This window comes from Apium graveolens, chromosome 2 (assembly GCF_009905375.1).
Source record: "Apium graveolens cultivar Ventura chromosome 2, ASM990537v1, whole genome shotgun sequence".
In the NCBI taxonomy this organism is placed as follows: Eukaryota; Viridiplantae; Streptophyta; class Magnoliopsida; order Apiales; family Apiaceae; genus Apium; species Apium graveolens.
The window spans coordinates 2590140-2611794 of NC_133648.1; the positions used below are offsets into that span (position 1 = coordinate 2590140).

The 21655-nt window shown below is 31.9% G+C and overlaps 1 protein-coding gene across 1 annotated transcript; it reads right to left on the minus strand.

The window, feature by feature from the left end:
* Positions 1–15538: 15538 nt before the first annotated feature.
* On the minus strand, positions 15539–16429 carry LOC141708885 (uncharacterized). The gene is made up of 2 exons (XM_074512711.1): positions 16249–16429; positions 15539–16149 (listed from the first exon to the last, which is right to left on the minus strand). Exons 1-2 carry the CDS (start codon positions 16427–16429, stop codon positions 15539–15541), a joined length of 792 nt encoding a protein of 263 aa, XP_074368812.1.
* Between the last annotated feature and the right edge of the window lie 5226 nt (positions 16430–21655).

Consider the following 21655-nt stretch of genomic DNA (forward strand, 5'->3'; position numbering starts at 1 on the left):
CTGCAACAGCAATACCAGACAGAGGCTTAGTTCTCTGACTGAACATAGGATTCTGTATGTCGTATTGAGTAAAATAAGAAAATCAGTCAGGAATTAGTCTTCCACAATTAAATTATGGTGGAAGTTGGTTAAGGCGTGTTTTAGTTTTTTGTGGAAGCTCCAATGGTGCTAGAAAACCTGCATTGCAAGTAGAGCAAGACTTCTTTTGGCCAATGGTTTGATATGTTGACTGATATAAGTTAGGAGCAAAAATAAGCAGCAATCGTCTTAGAATTATCTCAGGATACGGAAATGTAAGACCAAAAGTAAGCAACACAAAGCTCCTGAGAGGGGAAACTAAAGCAAATATTCAATTCTTTAGGGGATTTTCCCAAAAATCTTTATCACTAATGCAGTCTTTATTTTTCTCATTCACACAATTGGTACGCCATAGAATTGTAATGGTAATTCACTATTTTGCTTGACTTACTTTACATTTAAGACGCCTGGAGCGAGGAACTGTTGTGATGATCCTTAAAAAATAATTAATGTAAAGGTTATTTTATCTTTTTACTGTTTTACTCTGTACCTAAGAAAAAGATTTTTAAATACAACATTTCCCTTTTCCTATTTATATTATATTATTAAAACTCAAATATTAGAAATCTCTATTTTAATTAGAAAGCAAAACATTTAATCATTATTTAAATACATCTTTAAACCTCTCTCCTAGTTATTGAGTAATTCTCCATGACCTTCTCGTATTATATTTCAGAATTATATATACATACTAAGGGAATCTTGATTATAATTACAGAAGATATCCTTACTCTAATTACTAGAGATTTGTGTAACTGTCCTAAATGATTGTCTAGCTGTCTTATAGTAATTACAGATATTACGATAATATCACTGAACATCAATCAAGCAATGATTTATATAATTATATTTAGTCGAAGCAGGGCAGGGATGAACAGTGAGACTGAAACGAAATTCCGTGAACAAGGAGGAAGGTAGACCTTTGGTGAAGATATCAACATATTGAGATGAGGAAGGAACATGTAGAACACGAATCTAGTCAATAGAAACATTTTCACGTATAAAATGAATGTCCATCTCAACGTGTTTAGTACGTTGGTGTTGCACAGGATTGCATGACAAATAAATTGCACTGACATTATTAGAATAGACCAGAGTTGCTTTTTGGATGGGTTGGTGCAGCTCGAGTAGTAAATTCCTGATCCAGGAGGTCTCTGCAACAACGTTGGCAACACACCTCGATATTCTGCCTCGGCAGAGAAGCGGGACAACGTTGGTTGTCGTTTAGAGGACCAAGAGATCAAATTGTTACCCAACACACAATACACAGAGGTGGAACGACGAGTGTAAAGGCACCCGCCCCAATCAGCGTCAGAGTATGCTATCAAGTCAAGGGAGGATGAACGTGGAAGATGGCGGCCGTACTCAAGAGTTCCCTTAACATATGTGAGAATATGTTTCATGGCAGCAAGGTGGGGCTCATGAACAAGAAAATTTGTTGAACAGCGTAACTAAGATCGGGTCGAGTGAATGTCAAATATTGAAGGGCACCAGCAAGGCTCCGATAAAAAGATGGATCAGAGAATGGGTCCCCTAAATCAACACCTAGCTTGTTTTTGGTGTTAACAGGTGTCTGAATTGGTTTACAATTATCCATCATAGCCATGCGAAGAATATCCTCAGCGTACTTCCGCTGAGAAGAAAATATTTGATTACCCATTCTACGAACTGAAACATTCAAAAAGTAACTTAGTGGCCCAAAATCGGTTATAAAGAACTCTGAACTCAAAGTGGAGATGATATTTTGAATGAATGTTGGAGAAGAGATGGTGATGACAACATCATCTATATACACAAAAAGATATGCAGTATCACCCCATGCTTGTAAATGAACAAATATGGAGAACTTGCGGTATTACATCTATATACATCTAAGAAATTGCGATATTACATCTAAGAAAATCAAAAACATGATCTCCATGATGTTCTAAACGACAATGTCAATCATGGAAAGACAAGACTGCAAAGGACACTTGCGGAAAGGTAGAACCACGGTGGTTTGAAAAACATGATAAAGATCTCCATAACTATTACATCTCATGACCGTATCCCCTGTCTAAAGATCCTTCACAGAAAAACCAAATGAGTCAAATTCAACAGAGACATTATTTTCTTTGATAAATTAACAGACCGACACTAAATTTGTAATAATATGAGAAGTATGTAGGACATTAGTCATGGTTAGGTGCGGGGATAGTTGTGCAGTACCAGAACCAACAATAGAAATGTAATTTCCATTACCAACATATATGAAAGGAACAATGCTCGATGCTGAAATAGTGTGAAATGTACATGGGTTAGCAGCCATGTGAGAAGAAGCACATATGTCCATATACCATGATTCATCAGGTGGATGCATGGTCATGGTAGAAGAAGCATGTGGCAAATCTGTAAACTGCCTAGAGATACCATCAGGAGTAGTGGTATGGAGAGCTTGTGGTCATGGTGATGAACCAAGAATTCAAAACCTATAAAACATTACTCGAACAGATTACTGATATGAAACATGGTCCAATGGTAATATATGTCGATAACTAATCTGCCATTAATTTGGCAAAGAACCCGGTTTTTTATGGGCGAAGTAAGCACATCGATATCCGTTATCACTTTATCCGTTATCCGTGAATGTGTTGAACGAAAGGAGATTGAGATCAAGCATGTAAGCTTAGAGAACCGGCGTGCGGATGTACTGACCAAGGCAATGTCTACAGTCAAGTTTGAACAAATGAGAGCACCGTTGGGTCCGAAGGATCTGCAGAAAGTAGCGTAGATTAAGTGGGAATATGTTAGGAATTAATCTAAGCATGTTTTTATGTTTTGCATAAAATAAAAGGCTGTCAAACAAGAAATCAGCGGGTAAACGTAGTCGTAAGTTTGCTTCAGTAATAATAGGAGAATCACTAATTAATAGGAGTATTGGAGTGATTTTAGGAAATTGATCTGGTGAACATTGTACAAGAAAGTTTTGGTATTTAATCTTACTTTGTTTTCATTCAGCACTTATGCAATGGAATCACAGGTTTTGTCTTCCATTCATTACTAACTATTCTTAAAGAATACATGTGTGTTTATTTTGGATCATATATATAAAAGCTACCAAGGATAAAATTATTTATTTTATTTTATTTTAAATTTGAAAGTACCCAAGAAGTAAATTATGTATAAAAGGAGCAGGACCAAAAAAATCCACTCCTTACGAATATCGTTAGAACTAATCGTCTATGCTAAGCAACGACTAACAAGAGATATCTAATTGGGGTGTATTCATTTCAGATTTTAAAGGATTGATAATAATCCATCGATTTTGGAAGATTTTCCTTGATTTTAATTGTTCGTGGATTTTGAAGGAGTTGATGGAAGAATCTTGCTGAGTCTTGCTGATTTTGTGAAGTTTCAACAAATTATTCAAAATCCCATGTATTTTAAAGAAATTTTAAAAGATTAAAAATGAACTAGAAAATCCATTAAAATCGAGAATATTTTCAAATAAAAAAATTCACAGATTTTTGAATATCATCAAATTTTGATGGACTTTTAAAAATCCAAATTGAATACCACCATATTTTAGTTGACTTTTTAAAATATAAATTGAATACACTGAGATTTAAAAAAAAAATCTAATATATAATGAATACCATCAGATTTCAAAGGATTTTTTTAAATCCAAATTTAAATTTCAAGAATCCAAAAAAATCTTTTAAAATCTTGATTGAATATACCCCTCTAAGCATAAACCTGAATGCTCTCGTAATGAGGCTACTGCGCTATGATCGTCATCTGTAAAAACTGCAGCGTTCATATTAAAGGTGTGAAATTTTTTTACAATATTTTCCAACAGGAAGGAGCGTGAGGAAAAACTATGAAGATTAGACAATCATAAAGATTGAGCATATTTTCAGGGAAAATGCTAGGGGCACCAAATTGGTTCCCAAAAAAATTACAAAATGCCCTGTTAAATTTTTATTGACTAAATGAAAATGGACCCCTGCATTTACATGAAAAGCACCTAAATATTGAAGACCGTGTAAGATAACAAATGAGGAGTTTGCTATTAATGCTTACAACAAAGGTGTTTTAAATATATTTTCAATAGTTTCACCTGTTGTATCACATAAAGCACAACAATTTAAAACCTAGATGTGACACTCAAAAGTTAAGATTATCAACGGTGGGGAGGCTCCAATAAAGAGCTCCCAACAGCAAATTCTTAAGTTTTGGTGGCATGTACTACGAACATAGTTTGTTCCATAATTAGTCTCCCAACGTCCCCATTTGATAGCATTGTTGAGAGCCAAGTGGGATGAAAATTTGAATTAGGGGCTAATCTAGAATATCATTAAGTAAATCTTGACAATGTGAACGTTTCAAGCAAGTTCATCATTAGAAGAGTACATGCTATTTTTATTGTAAAGGGATTACAAAGATTTGGAAGCCAGAGATTATAAGGAATTAATGGACACCCATTCACAATAATACAACTTTGTTTAGATAAAATTAAGGGCTATGTTGAACTAATAAAGAGCACAAAATCCCAAACCTCCAAGACCCTTTATTATAATAATACTAGCTTACGGCCCGTGCGATGCACGGGTCTTGGTTAGAATTTATATATTTTAAAATTTTCTGTATAATTTTATTAAAATTCAATATAAATAATTAAATAATATATATTGATTATATAGTTATAATATCAAGCGAGGTTCAAATAGTATAAATAGTATATGATTGATGAGATCTTATTCGTATATGACAATGTAAATGTTTATTATTGGTGAGTGAGATTCGAATATGAAAACTTATATGTATCTTTATAAATAATATATATGTTTGTTATTAATGGGATTCGAACCTGAAAACTTATATATATATTTATAAATAATAATATAAATATTTGTTGTTGACAAGATTCGAACTTGAGAACTTGTGGAGTGTATTTTTTTTAGTATTTGGATGTAACGACTCTGATTATTTGATGAAGAAATATGACGGTCGTGAAAGAAAGGGATAACCAAAATTAGTGGTTAACCAAACCAAAAATTATACCTCATTTCGGCTATTATAGTATAGTATAGATATCCTTTTAGAAAATGATTAAGTTGTTATTTTATCAATTAAAATTTTAAATTTCAAGAAATATTTAACACATCTATACTCCTTGTGTCCAGTCTAGTTTATTATTGATCGCCTGCCTATTTCATTTCAGAAATAATCAGATGCTTATGGGAATTGCTTATCCATTTCTTATCAGATTCTTTTATTATATCTTGTGATACTATATATACATATTTTGTACTTTTTGAACAATTTTGGCTCACACTTATTGTTGCTTACTTTTATCTTTGAGTAAAATTTGAGAATGAAGCCTATTCACACTAGTAAAAAAGCTAGTGAAAATGTGGGACCCTCCCGCATCAAGAGTGTTAATCCCAATCCAGGAAGAAAGCTTTCGTTAGCCAATTAATGAAAAAGTCATTGAATTACCCATCAAATCAAAGACAAAAGATCGAAACAAATACACCATTCATTATCTCTTATTGATAGATGATATCAATTTCAACAAAAATGAGATCACTCACATATTTATTTGAAGATTGAATTGAAACAATGTCAATAACACATTTATTAGGTACTATTCAAATGCTTAAAATAACTCAACTTGACACCATATATAACAATTTAGTCCTGTATTGGTGCATTGCCCCTGTCATTATGGCTTCCATAGGTATAAGCCAAATATGAATGTGGACTGGAAGGGAAGCCTACACCTTGAGGAATAACAAAAGGAACTTCTTCATTTGTTAGCATACTTGATGAAGTTTCAGTATGCGTTCCATAATTAGAGTTCAATGAATGTTTAAACAATTCCAGGTTGGCCAACATTTTCCCAATTTTATCCAATGACAGATCCTCCTCTGGTGCCTCCTCGGATCCTAATCAGCATTTCTCTAAACACTCGTCCTCGGAAGGATCATCCGGCAGTTCATCAGCAATGGCCTTTCGTCATGTTTTCTCAGCCTCAATGGCGGCAGAGTATTTTGTCTTCTCTTCTTCATTCATTTCAACCCACTCATCACCACAACATTGAAGTATTTAATATTTCTTTCTTGTAGCATCAAGATCTTCTCTTCAATTGTATCTTCAGTTATAAATCTGACAACCCTACAAATATTCACAAGAGATTTAGGAGAAGAGCTGCAAAAAATAATTATTTCAGACATGAGAACCAATTGAATTTAGTAATTAAGCATGTGTTACTTTAATAATTATTTACACAACAACAACAAATATTATAACATGACATGTAATCTTACATAAATTTCATAAAAATAAAGAAATATTACCTGGTAATGATCGGAAAATTAAATCTGAACGTGATGGATGAAAATTAAATCTTTTTTGATGGAGCATTTTCTTCATTATTTCTGCAGGTACATTAAAAATTTGATTTATGTCATACTCAAATAAAAAAATTACATTTAGGAAATTAAAATAATATCTATAATTACGGATTAGTTTGGACTCAATCGTAACAAATATCCAATAGAAAAATTTATATTTGGTTGAATAAATTTATACAACTTACTAGTATAGCATAAATGAGGAATTTCATGTAAATATGCCAAAGATGAGAACACACTAATTAATTGGGCCCGAATTGCAATTGATGAGATTCAAGGTATAATCGAGAAGTCATGTGGTGTTTGGGAGTTATTGGTGAATTGAGTGCTTGAAAAGGAACACCGACTTTAAGTTTTCATATATTTAGGCGAAGATTTTAGCCTAAAATATCTCGGTTCAATCGAGAGATGGAAAGATTTAAATCAAGATTGTATGATAGAAAGATGGACGAAATGAAAGATGGTCGTAAGGGTTTAGTGGGTATAGAAAAAAATTGAGAATGACAAATATTTATAATAGATTTGGAAGAATCTAGAATAGACGAGAGGTGGTCATCACCGAATTCAGGCCGTGCTACCACATTAGGCCCACCGAGATCAGAATGCCCATAATTTTTACAATCCATTATATGTATATTGGAATGTAAAATAAGGCTAATTTTTGAAAGCCCAAAATAAGGCTAATTTTATAATATGTTTATTTAGTTATAAAATAGTAAGTGGCCCAAATTATTTCTTTGGTCCATGTTGAAATATAATTGAAAATTTCATATTAAATAAAATTTACGTAGTGCTTATTTAAGATAAGAAGTTGAGAGGTGGATTAGATAAGGCATTATTGATTTTGTGAATATTAGATTGTTTTAATTTTTTTATCAAACCTAAAGATAACCTTAAAAGAGTGATAATGTGTCTCCAAGCTTTGTTTTTTGAGAAATTATTTATTTTCTCTATTTAATATACCATATTTTGTAAGATCCTGGAAATTTGGACTATGTATGATATATTAAATAAAATACTATATGTTTAATCTCAGTACGAGATATTGTGGTCATAAACGTTAGGCGGTATATGTTTTATGTGTAACTGTCAGGATCATAATATTTTTTGGATATTTTGTTACGTGGAAAACTGCAATTATATAAAACTATACGCTACGTGGATTTATTCTGATGGCTTGTATTGTGTGGTGTGTTTTGCATCATTTTGTGTGAGTTGTTACTCATTATATTTGTTTTCGGGATATTTTATTAATTTAGGAAATGTTTCATTTTACAAAAGTTTATCAAATTGGGCCCCTATCAGGACACCAAGCCCATAATATTCGTGTTTTGATTTTTATCAAATCATGAACATTTCAAAGAATGTAATATTTTTATATTTTTTAAACATTTATAAGTGTTCGGGAATTTTGACATATATGTTGTATATATTGAAAAATAACAATTTTAAAATTATTCACCATAAAAAATAATTTGGGACTAATTTTTAAAAATAAGGGATAAAAACATCCTTAATTGTTTTTAGAGGTATTATTTCCAGTAATTATAAATAGCCGAATTATTTTTAATCTTGATAATTATCCAGAAAATTCAGTAAAATTAGATTGGGGGTTAAGGTTCTTCTCAAATCTTTGATCCATCGGTTGATTGTGCTAGAGATGTTTGTTTGTGGACTTCGAATAGCCAAAATGAAGTTATCAGTTGCATTCAAAGGGTAATCGAATTTTAATTTCGATTCATTCTTCATAATCGAAATTTGGGGGTTTTTTAATTGATGTTTGGTTGTATGATTTCAGGATATATGTAAATTCCGCGTATCGTTTTGAGTTGATTTATGTATTAAAATGTAATAATTTATTGCACGAATTGATAGCTCAAAGTCGATAGTTTTATCAAAAATTTAAATTCAATTTTTCATTTAAATCTTTAATTTTTCATTGATATGATTATATGTAATAGTTGGGTTCGATTATCAGCTTCGTTTTATGCTATTAATCGTCGTTATTAGTTGAGTTTGGAATGAAGTCGGTGTTGATCGGAGTTTCGCCGATTTTCTTCATCTGATTGACCAGATTTGCTAAAATGTTGATCGTTTATGATTTTTGTTGCATGTTTTGAGTTGCTAAGATCATATTAAACAATTAGGATTGAAAAACGAATGAAGTGGGACTGTTTTGACCCCCGTCGGAGCCTCACCGGATTCTTGGCCGTCGCCGGAATCTGGTGATTTCCGGCATGGTTCTTGATTGTTCCTAACCCGTTGACCGGATTCCAACCCGATTGTTAGCCCGGATTTGATCCTCCGGTCCCAAGACAAACCCTAATTTTCTGTTTGTGGGCTTTATTTTTAAAATAAATCCTAGAAATCTATTTTTAAAATCTTAAAATTAATTTAGTTAATTATTCATAATAACTAAATAAATTATTTTATTTCCGTAATTTTTCATTATTTTCAAAAATAAATATTTGATGTAAATATTTATAATTTATTTAAGTTAATTATTTATGAATGTAATTAGTTGATTAATTTATTTAATCAATTAATTTCAATTATAAATAGTTCCACAAAATTTATTTATTTATATTTAATTCCAATAAAATTTTAAAACTTAATTTTTTGCTTTTCAAAATTTATAAATTATTAATTAATCAATTAATATTATTGTTAATTGAATTATTCATATTTTACTGATATTAAATAGACCGTTTGTTCGTTTTAAACGAAACAAACGCGTCTTAACTCAATATAATATCCTGCTTTCATTTAAAATACTTTCGAGATGTAAATTCTTTTGTATCGAAAGATCGCTCACTTTTTAAATTTTTTGAGTCAAATCTTTACCGGAAAATAATATTTTGATCCAAATTTCATTTTAAAAATACCAAACCCTATTCTGTGTTACATAAATAACATGCTTATGTGCTATGTGAATTACGTGTCCGCGTCTCTTAAATTTTATAATTGAATATGATCTTTATCTATTATCGTCGAGTGGGTACACGATAAGGATAGACGTACAAGTTAGACAATTATATATTTGTGGTTGATTAAAATAGTATCTTTTATGATAGATAGATACACATAGTTCGAGGCGTTCAAGACCAGACCAAGAGTATAAAAGTAAAGCTTGTTCATATGGGATGCTTGAAACGAGTAGACTCAGAGATGAGGTGAAAATAGAATGGTGACTGACGAGTAAAGGTCATCAGATAGTCTGTCGATCGAGATACAGATAGACCAGAGTTGATTTATGTGGTAATTTGTTGAAGATCGGATAATTGATCAATTGAGGCAAGTATTTCTCCCTATTCTAAATTCAGAATAGCTAAATATTTTATATTTCGCTGCAATAAATCTTGATTATGCCAGTATTCCGTATTCTTGTTCTTTTACTATTATTAATTGATCTCTTGAGCAAATACCTTTTATTTTGGGTTATTTGCGAACCCTGAATTATGATATTTTACCCAAAATGGTTTATCATCAAATACCCTACGGGCTATATGGTTATGAAAAGGGCCATAGATGGACTGGACCTTATGATTTACTAGGCCAAAGTGTGCCTGGGTACCTGATATGATGGTTGGTCTATGTGTATGGGCATAGATCCGTACTATATTCAGACTGATTAGTGGAGTATAGTACATATGTTGGTTCTAGTTTAAAGTCATTTATCGTTGATTGCCATTAATTGCATTCTTTCTTTTCAATTTTCTCGATTACGAGATAAATCAAATGATAAATTATTGAGATGAACTAAAAACCTTTCAGTTCCATTTCAGATAAATTAAATTTATTATGGATAGCCAATAATGGATTATGTTTTATTCACCCACTGATTTGAATAAGCAAAGACATTTATAAAATTATTCAAAAATTATTTCAAGTGGTTTCTTTTTATATTAAAATCTGGAAACCAAATTATAGTACTTGCTGAGTATTCTTAGCTCACTCTTGCTTTTTCATTTTCCTATCCTTTTAGTGATATCGAAGATTATTATAAGTAAATCGCAGTAGGCAGCGCTATGGAGAGAACCCGGCTTCAGATAGCTAGACATCTCAAGGCATATAAGACGAGGAGGTTGGTCAAGAGGTATTAAAGTTTGAGTTAGATATTATAATAATTAAGATGTATTCTATTCTCTTATTTCAAACCATAACCTGTTATCGATCTAAAGATGAGGGGTCATCTGTATATTCATATTAAAGAAGGCGTATGATGTAGTGATAAAAGAAGATAAGAATGAAGATGTAGAAGAACACATTAAAGAAGGCCTTGAGAATGTTTATGAATACGAGAATGACGGTGATGCTAAACGTCTTGTTAAATGTTTGCAAACATTATCCTTAAACACTTATACATCACTGAAGGTAGTTAATTTGAAACATGAAAGCTTTACTCAACCATTTTGTAAAGTGAGTCCCCAAACATTCGAGATTGTGGTAGATTACAAAAATACCGAGAAATTTAATTTAAGGGATGTGGTATTGAAATCAAATTATCTCTACAAATTTCTGTCGCAATAGATAATATTGTTTGGAATAATCCAATGGCTTTTAATACCTTAGTAAAACTTTTGTGATTGACATTGACAGCTTGAGCTACAAAGATAATATAGTTTTTGATAATTTTGATATAAAATCATGTGAGTTAGTATTGGGTAGACCATATCAGTTTGATTTGAAGTCATGTCACAAAAGTATGGAGAAAATAATTGACAATAATGGAGGGATATTTTGTATCCATTGGGGGATAGGATTTCCTGGAAATCCTCTTTTAAATATGTGATGGTTATTTCTGCAAGTAATGGGTTTAACAAAGTTAAAGTTTATTCAAGCTTTAAATCGGCAGTGGTTAACAAAAATGTGGTTGGATTAATTCAAGTGTTATTTTCACAATATGTTAATCTTGGAGAAGAGTTCGGGTATAAAGTTCAAATAAGGTCATTGTCTTAAAAAGTTTAGGATTTGTTTTTATTTATTTTAGGATTTCATATTCCTATATAAATTGTCTTGTGATGTAATGTATTAACAATCTTTTATTGAAATTAAAAAACCGAAGATTTTTTCTCTTATCTTTTCTATGAATTCAAGAAAACCCTTGTGAATTAAAACCTTGTGGATTCAAGATATTAAAGGATTTCTGAGTCCTTTTTCCAAAGCTTTCGTGTTGCGTCAAAATGTAATAGTACATTCAATTGAACATCCTCTTCTAAAAATGCTTACAAGATGTCCTTGTTGGGACACACTTGGTTAAGCATCTTGTTTTATTTTTTTGTACTGTACATATTGTTAAGTAACCAGTCCATCTAAAATCTTAAGGTTGTAGAAGAAGGCCTGAATCTTATACTCTTTAACACTCAATCCTCAATCGTAAGAATATAAAAGTTTAAATATAATAAGCTCTTGACAGGATTCGAACCTTGAATCCATGAGAGAAGTTTAAATATTAATATAATGATATTTTATTATTGCATTTTAAATATAATAAGCTCTTGACAGGATTCGAACCCTGAATCCATGAGAACAATTTAAATATTAATATATTAATTTTTTATTATTGCAACAGTTCTCATCTTTCTGACTTTAGATGTGACGGTTGATCTGACGGTTGTTAATTGTCGTATCAAACAACTGTATAGTATATATACCGGCCCTTTATACACAGTATGACCACAAATTATAATGTGCCAAGTGTTGAAAATTAAGTTTTTATCCACAGCCTGAGGGTTGTGGTTAACAGGACCTGTTTAAAATATAAACAAGGGAAGGTTGTTTGTTACTTGTTAGTTATGAAGTATGCCCCCTATAATTATATATGACTTTACATTATATATATATATTAATTATGTTTTTCATAAGCATGCATTAATAGGTCAAACTCATTATATCATAATTTTATTACTATTCATCATTTAACATTAGAAATTTATATATATATATATATATATGTATATATATATATATTTAAAAAACTTAATATAATCTTATTACTAAACACGATTATAACAAAATAATTAAAATTTAGTTTTTTGAGTGGATATATTAAATAAAACCATTATTTTAAAAAAAAAATTATTATTAATATGTTAAGAGGAATTATTATAAGAAAGTATAGTTGTCATCATGCGAATTAAAATTAAATGAAAAACAAAGATTAGGTTAAAAAATTAATTTTTTAAAGATATATATGACTCAGTACTGAAAATTTTTAATGTTTTTATATAAATAAATATTGAATATATAAGAAAAATATATGATTAGTTTATTATTAACATCAAGATGATCATTAATCTAACAACACATAATTTTCCAAGATCATCAATCATTTAACTTATTTATCTAAGTTTAGCTTGCAGAATACATCATAAATTTTAAAAATTGTTAGTAATTTATTGGTATTTTACATGTGTGCACGGCTAAAGAGCTAACTTATTTACTCCCAAAATTCATATTTAATTACGTGTTTCATAAACACAAGAATCTCATTATTGTATTCATAATATTATTGTTAAGGCAAGAAACGATTCCTATTCTAGATTTTCTGGAGCACGCCTTATATTGATTTAAGTTCACCTTAATCTATCATCGCATGGTAAACATGGGCATATATCTCATATATAAAAATAAATAAACAAGTAAGCATGCAAGCAATTATCATGTCACACATTGATATAATGATGTACTAATTTATTATAGCATTTAAAAGCAATTAAAACAATTAAAACATGCTTTAAAACACTTTCGGGAATATAAATAGTTCAAAACTATTATATAAAAAATATTTGACAACTCCATTAGATCCGTCTCGGAAAAACGAATCCAACGATATATTGTATGCCCAAAATGGAGTTACGAAACTCCTAGAAATCAAATTTAAAAATAACAGATGGGCAATAACGCATTACAGGAACGCGTTACAAGCCCTGTAACGCATTCCGGTAATGCGTTACAACCCTTTTAAGCCATTAAAAGGTGTAACGCATTCCGTGAATACGCCACAGGGTGTAACGCATTCCCGGAATGCGCGACACCCTTTCTTCTGCGTTTCTCCGCCTATCAGAACAGCCACCGTACTTTTCTTGCACAGAAAACCGTGCCGCCAACACTCAGTACAGCAGAACATCAGTACAGGCTTTACTTTATTCTTCAGCAAAATAAATATATATATACTATATATACATATATTTAATTACGAATTTTAATTAAAACAACTTCAAAAATTCATAACAATTAATCCATATATCATAAAATTATGAAAAAAATATCCAGACGATCTACAACACTTGTAGAACCCAGATCTACAGTCAAAATAATTCTGAGAAACAATTTCTAATCAGTCATAATTAATCCATAATATAACTTGTAAAAATCATAATTAATTCATACAAGCACATAAAATTCTGAAATTTTTATCACAGATCTATATTCATACAACCTATGCTCTGATACTATTGTAGGATTTTATCTATCACAGAAGAATGGTAAAACAATTTTTCATGATATAAAATCCATATAATACGCATACAGATTGTGAATTAAATTGAGGGATCGTTTCTAACCTTTAAAAGCGATCCAAGAACCACGAGCGGAGGTCCCTAGCATCTGCTCCTCATGTATGAAGCACTCCACCGGTATCCACCAAGAAATCGATGTAATGAAGGAGGAGGAGGTGGAGAGAATTAGGGTTTTGTAAATTTTTAGGTTGAGGCAAATATAGGGTTTATAATATTATATTTATAGGCAAAATTTTCAGCTGAAAATTTTCCCATAAAATATTATTATTATTAACCCTTTATTATTCTCACTAATAATTAAAACACCTTTTAATTATTAATCATTTTTCTAAACACTTTAGAAATAATTCTCTCACTTGATTTAATTTACAAAAATTAAATTCTTAATTAATAATATTAAGAACTTTTCTTAATTAATTTATAATCAATTAAATCTCATTTAATCAATTATTAAATTTGCCAATTAATTATTTATTTCATAAATAAATAATTATCATCCATTATTAATTAATTCCTCCACCATTAAATCATTCTCTTTTATGGTGTGACCCTATAGGTTCAATATTAAGCCGGTAGTAAAAATAAATAATAATAAAACTATTTTATCATTATTTATATAAATTCTCTAATTCATTAAATATGATTAATTAATTAATCATACTTATTCTACATCGTGAGGGATACTTCTCAGCATATCGCGACTATCCAGATAATACGAATTCACTGCTTAGAATACCAAGAACCTATTCAGTGAGTAGTTACCGTACAATCAATTCCTTCTACCCTGCAATGTGATGATTAAATACAAGGCATGGAACTTGTGTCAAGCCTATAATATTTAATCACTTGCTTTCCCATTCACTATGCTTAGTTCTATTTAATGTAAATTAGAAACTCCTTTCTAATTTCATTCACTCTGGCCAGAGATTCCTGAACTAGCATAAGTGGATCAGCATTGAACATTCTCTTCCTTCACTGGAAGGGGTAGATCCTTTATTGATTATACACTATCTTTGTGTACAAATTCCTATACCCAGTAGAGAAGCATAGTTCAGTGTACACAAGATGACTATGATGACCTCAAGTCTAAGGATACTTGTACAACTATCACTATGTGAACAACTGCTGACACGTGAGTGAACTCCATCAGTTGTTCAGCTGTGTGAGTCATGTTCAGTGAACTTATTCTATAATAAGCACCTACATACTATCTATAGTGTCACCACACAAATGTCTATGAGAACAAACATCCTTCATAATGAAGCAAGCATAGTATGTACCGATCTTTGCGGATTATTAATTACCAGTTAGTAATCCTATGACCAGGAACTATTTAAGTTTAGAGTTATTATCTTTTAGGTCTCATTATTATGATCTCATCACAATCCATAGAAAACTTTACTCTAAACTGTGGTATATCTTATTTAAACACTTAAAATAGATAGAACCCGCAATAAAAACAAAACAAGTCTTTTATTAATATCAATGAAATCAAAACAGATTACATAAAAGTTATTCCTAAATCCTCACACATGATTGGACTTAGGACATATCCCTTTCACCTTCCTCCACGTTAGATAATCCACATTCAGGTTGAGTCTCCCCATGGCTTATCTTATAAAGTCTATTTGCAGACCTCCTCACTCTCATTAGTAATGCTCCTTCCTTATTGTAGATCCTCAACTGATCCTCTTCCAACACTACCTTGCTTCCTTCCTCCGCCAATTGTCCCAAGCTCAAAGTATTATTGCACAGGGTCGGTATATAGTACACATCTTTCAGTTTCCATTCCTTGCCATTCTTACATAAAAACGAAATTACTCCTTTACCACAAATGGCTACTGTGGAACCATCCCCGAACCTCACCTGTCCCGTGACTGTTTGATCTAGTTCCTTGAATTTTCCTCGATCTCCTGTCATGTGTTGGATAGCACCGTTGTCGAGATACCAGACTTGTGACATTTTGGCCTCTTCAATGCTTTTATTGAGCATAAGATCCACATTTTCTTCATTCAATAACTCCATGCCTGTATTTTTATCTTCGCACTTCAACAATAATAAAGCAGGCTCATCCTCCTCAGCCTGAGTCTTGTTTACCTCTGGCTTTTGTTCCCTGTCTCTCCGAGGCTTTTTACATTGATACGCGAAGTGACCTTATGCTCCACAATTATAACACCTTACAGTGCTTTTGTCGCGGTTCCCATTCCCGCCATTCTTTGCCCATCGATTTCTCTATGTTCCTGAATTCTCACCTCCGTTCTTATTTGTCTTACTCATCCACTCTTCTTTAGTCAACAGTAGTTTTCCACTCGAGTTCTCTCTCCTTGTCCATTCCTCCTCAGTAAACATCAGTTGTTCTCCTCCATTGTCACTTTGTCCTTTAATTTGCTCCTCATGTGCCTTAAGCGAGCCAAATTCCTCCTCGACCGTCATCTTGTCAAAATCCCTAAATTGTTCGATGGTAGACACAAATTTGCAGATACTTGCTTGACATTGCACGAAGCAATCTCTTCATCACATAATTCTCTGACATCCCCTCACCCAGTGCACGGATGTTAGTCACTAGACCATTTAGTTTCATACAAAAATCTTCTAATTGATTCGAGTCCTTCATTCTCAATATTTCAAACTCGCTTTTAAGCGTTTAATCTTGGCTTTCTTTACGCGATCTGCACCTTGACACATAATTTTTATTGCTTCCCACGTTTCTCTTGCAGTCTGCTTTTCTGCCACAGAAAAAAGTATATCCTCAGGTATACTTTGATAGATTGCAGCGAGTGTGATCTGATCCTCCTTCTCGTCAACTTTTGAGTTTTCTCCTTCGCTGATTTCTTCAGCTTTCCACACACCACGTGCTTTCATAAAGGCCTTCATTTTCATGGCCCAAGCGGTATAATTATCCCTAGTTAACATAGGATAACTTAAACTGAGTGAACCCTCCTTCACCTTTGCTTTCTCTTTGGCCATTCTTTGCATATACTTTGGTGAATCAGCTCATTTACCCACGAAATAAGAGTTCAACAGTCGTTTTCGGAGCTCAAAATAACAATGTTCTACATGTTATAATTTCATTTTTTCTGGATTATATGAAAGTAGGAGACACATTTTTTAATACAGGCCAATCATTTTAAATTTAATTTAAGAAAAAAACATTTTTAATAGGCTCCTCAACATGCCTTCATGAACTAGTTTTAACAATATTTTATCTAGTCACCCATTTTCGGAGCTGAAAATAAAAATGCTCTACATATTATAATTTCATTTTTTCTGGCTGGTTTTAAAGTAGAACATCAATATATTAAGCCCCAACTAATTTATGAAAATAATTAATAATCTTATCACATTTTCTAACTTCCCCAAAATGGGCCTCAAAACATGAATCATTTCGAGTTGTCAAGGAGGGAAAAGTGACAAAAAAATATAGGTACAAACGCCATTTCAAATGACATTCTCCATTTGTAAAAAAAATCCCTTTGATGAACTCCATTTCAAATGGAGCTCATAACTTAAAAAACAAAAATCAACTTACTATACAATTCTTGCTATTTTGAACAAAATTATACCCATTTTGTTATTTTTGGTTCGTTCGATATAAAAAAAAAAGTAGCCCCACTTTATCGATTGTTTTATTTAATTTTTTATAAAAATAATGCTGGAGATACCAAACTTCCCAAGTGTCACGTGTTTGTCTGTAAATTAATTATAATTAATTATTAATAGCGGAATCTATGCATTCACATAAAGTTTACTAATAAAATTATTCATGCTAAATTACCAATATCATGTCATTCGAACCAAAATTGGGTACCAATTTGGTATCTCTAGTTATGGCGCCGCAAAAAGCTGATTTAAAACCAAAATCGGAGAAAACTGAATCGAAAAAATTGATCTAAACCTACCACCGAAAAATAAAAAAGCGAACTAATTTAAATGACTCTGTTCCGGTTATACCTTAAAACGGAACGGATAAAAACCGAACTGAACCGGTTACTAATATTAATTTTTATTATTATTATTATTATTATTATTATTATTATTATAATAATTATTATTATTATTAATCAGAAAGATTTCAAGCCTATACAGGAATTACTTGTAAATGTTCATTATCTTTTTATCAAACTTAAGGAAGAATTATTGTCATCAACTTCGAGTTGTTTCTTAGTATTTCAAAAACCGTCATACAAACTTAATTCGGTATCTTTATTCGCTTCCCATTAAAAGCCATTCCTTATTGAATAAAGAACAATTTGCGCCTCACAATGCGATTTGGTCATCTAATCTGCCACATCTCTTGTAGAGATCCGACAAGATGTTATCAAGGGACTCTTAAAACTTATCAGAACATCGTACTTTCAATGACTCAATGACTTCAATGGCTTCCTCGGATCGATTTTGTTGTTTCATAACAAATAGCCATATCTTTCAAAACATTATCCACTTTATCTCCTTAACTAATTGCTCCCGAGAATAAAGGGATAGCTCTTTTCTGGATCCTTATCCACCAACTGATAGTATATGTAGCTCTCGCAAGAATAAGGCCCGGACCACTAACTCAATCCAGTCCTGCACACTACTAGTCCTAACTGGTCCAGTCCCGCAAGCCCAACCTTCGGAGGTCCCAACACGAGAGGCACATGTCGAAATGCATTATATGGACAACTGTCACCCATCAATCATGGGAATAATCAAGGCACGTGTCAGAGGATCCTCAGAACATTTTTCAACCAGTCTCGCCCCGACACGTGTAAGGCATGCATCCCATCCAGGTCTCCTCCGAACCTAGAACCAATGACTATGATTCAAAAGTACCAACTCCAAAATCCTATCCTTGGCCTATAAATAGCCCAAGAAGGTAAGGTTTTGGGGTTAATCACTCTCTCACACTCATATACACACACACCCACCTTGTATTCCTTTCTATCTTCATATTCCCCAAAAGCGAGTTCTTACTCTCACACTGGAGGCGCCGCGGGACCCAAACCCCCTACCGGTGTTGTTTTATAGTAGCCCCACGAAAGCTACACCTCCACAGTGGCGAAGGATCCAAGCATGGCGTCGAAGGAGCAGGACCTCCACCAGGAGTTATCACCAACTGAACATTCGTGGCTCTGACATAAGGAGAATTACCAAACTAGTATAAGGTGTAAGCTAGTATAACTAAACTAAAAAACTACAATAAGGTCTAATATTTAAGTTACTAGCATCAATTGTATAAAGTTACTAGCATCAATTGTATTAACAAAAAATTTTATTAAGAGCAGCGAGACAATTTTGATGTTAAGTTGCAAAGAAGTTATGTGCAATCTTTGAAGTATTTGCATGATGAAGTCGAAGAGGAAAAAGTTCATTATGATGTTAAGTTAGCAGAGAAGTTATGTGCAATTTTTGAAGTATCTACACGATGAAGTCATGAGGGGAAGAAGTTACTGATCATGTTTTCGTTTCATTCTTTTATATAATTCATATTAAATTGTAATGTTCTTAGTTTTTTATATATTATTCTAATTATCACAAAAAATACACTAAAAAGGAGAAATAATTTTAATATAAATAAATTCTTAAAACAAATTTTAAGAAAATTAAAACATAAACATTGAAGATAAGACATGAGCACGGGCAATAAGCTAGTTAACCCTTAAAACTTGAAAACACAACTTGATAGCTAACTGCACTTCTAGCTTATTCAAATGCCAGAGTAAATAATCATTGAAAAATAGGTGGAAATTGGGCAAAATCAAGATTATCGAGATCCACATTGTTTTCGTCACCAGGAGGAAACATATAATCATTATAGTGTTGTTGAGGGTCGTTTCGCATAACATGGTGATGGATATGTTGGTGAACATGCTTGTGGTGATCATGGTCGGGTATTTCATATCCAACTTCTAGTTGATCACGAAGGAATTCTTGAGAAGGAACATTGTTGAAATTTAGAGTATTGATATCTTCAAGTTGAACTAGATGCGTGTGAATGTGGTAATGTATAGGTTGGTATTGGTGCTCCTGAGCGGGGAGTCGATGAAACATGAAGCAGCCGTTAGCATGGTGGCCGTTAGTGTTGCCGTTTTCATGGACTTGTTCATGATGTAATTATACCAACTTACCGAACTTATTACAAATATACTTTATTTTAAATTTTTATTTGCAAAATTACGTTCCTAACTTTCTTTCAACTAAAGGCACATTCTCGGCCCAATCCCCCACCCAACATTCCCGACTCTCTCCTTTCTTCTTCTCTTCCGACTTCCCTCTCTCCGTGTCTCTCTTTCTCTATTTCAGTTTTATAATTGCTCTCTCTCTCTTCTCTGTATGTTTTGATGCTTAGTGATAACATCGGAAATAGTACAAAAGTAAGACACCGACTCACTACAAGAAAACAAGGTTTAATACAACTGATTTAAATTCGACCGGGGTTAAATTCGACCGCAGGCGGTTGAATCCTTTGGACACGGCTAAATTCGACCGGCCTCAGTCGAATCCAAACGGTTGTATTTAAATGGACGTATTTACAATCAATTTTAACTGAAAACGGTGGAAATTAAAACGCTCAAAATTAAACCGGTCGAATTTAGCCCCTAAATTCGACCAAAAAAAAATTTCCGGTCGATTTTAGCCCAAAAAAATGGAGGGAATTTTCCCGCTAAGTAATTTATTTGCCACTCCTAAATTTAACCGATTTCGGTCAAATTTTATAGTTAAATATGGTGGGAAATTTACCCATACTTTTGCAATTTTCAAAAAAAAATGAGGGAAATTTCCCGCCCATTTTGAAGGTATATTTCAACGAAATTTGGTTGTATTTATAACTAATTTCAATTTAATTTTTAATAAAAAAAATTATTTAAATGTTAGTGAATATTTTGAAATTGTGAATATGGGAGAGAATAAAAGTTATCCAAAAAAAATTAGTTCTTGAAAAAATAAATTATGCGCTATAAGAATTTTCAAATTTCTATATTTGTTTAAAAAATATAATTGATGCTAGTTATTTGTATAAGTCTAACCGATAATTGACTTTTAAAATGACAAACCAAATAAAATTATTTTGATCTGAAATTTTGGTCATAACACTAATATATATATATATATATATATATATATAAGCATATCCATACGGTTGAATCGATGAATTTTTTTATAAAAATAAAAAGTAAAACAGCAATTCACGACTAAATACTAATTAGCTGTACTGGTCAAACTGATGCTTGTCTATTAAAATGGCAAATTAAATAAAATTATTTTGATTTGAAACTTTCATTATATCACTAATATATATATTTACATCTATACGGTTGGATCCCTGAAAAAGATTTTTTAAAAAATCAAAACACCAATTGAGGACTAAACACTAGTTAGTTGTACTAGTCAAACTGATTTTTGACTATTAAAATGGCAAACCAAATAAAATTATTTTGATATTAAATTTTGGTTATATCACTAATATATATATATGTATTGACATCCATACGGTTGGATCGATAAAAAATATTTTTGAAAAAATCGAAACACCAATTCAGGACTAAACACTAGTTAGTTGTACTAGTCAAACTCATGTTTGACTGTTAAAATGGCAAACCAAATAAAATTATATTGATCTGAAACTCTGGTTATATAACTAATATCAATATCTATTGACATCCATACGGTTGGACCGAA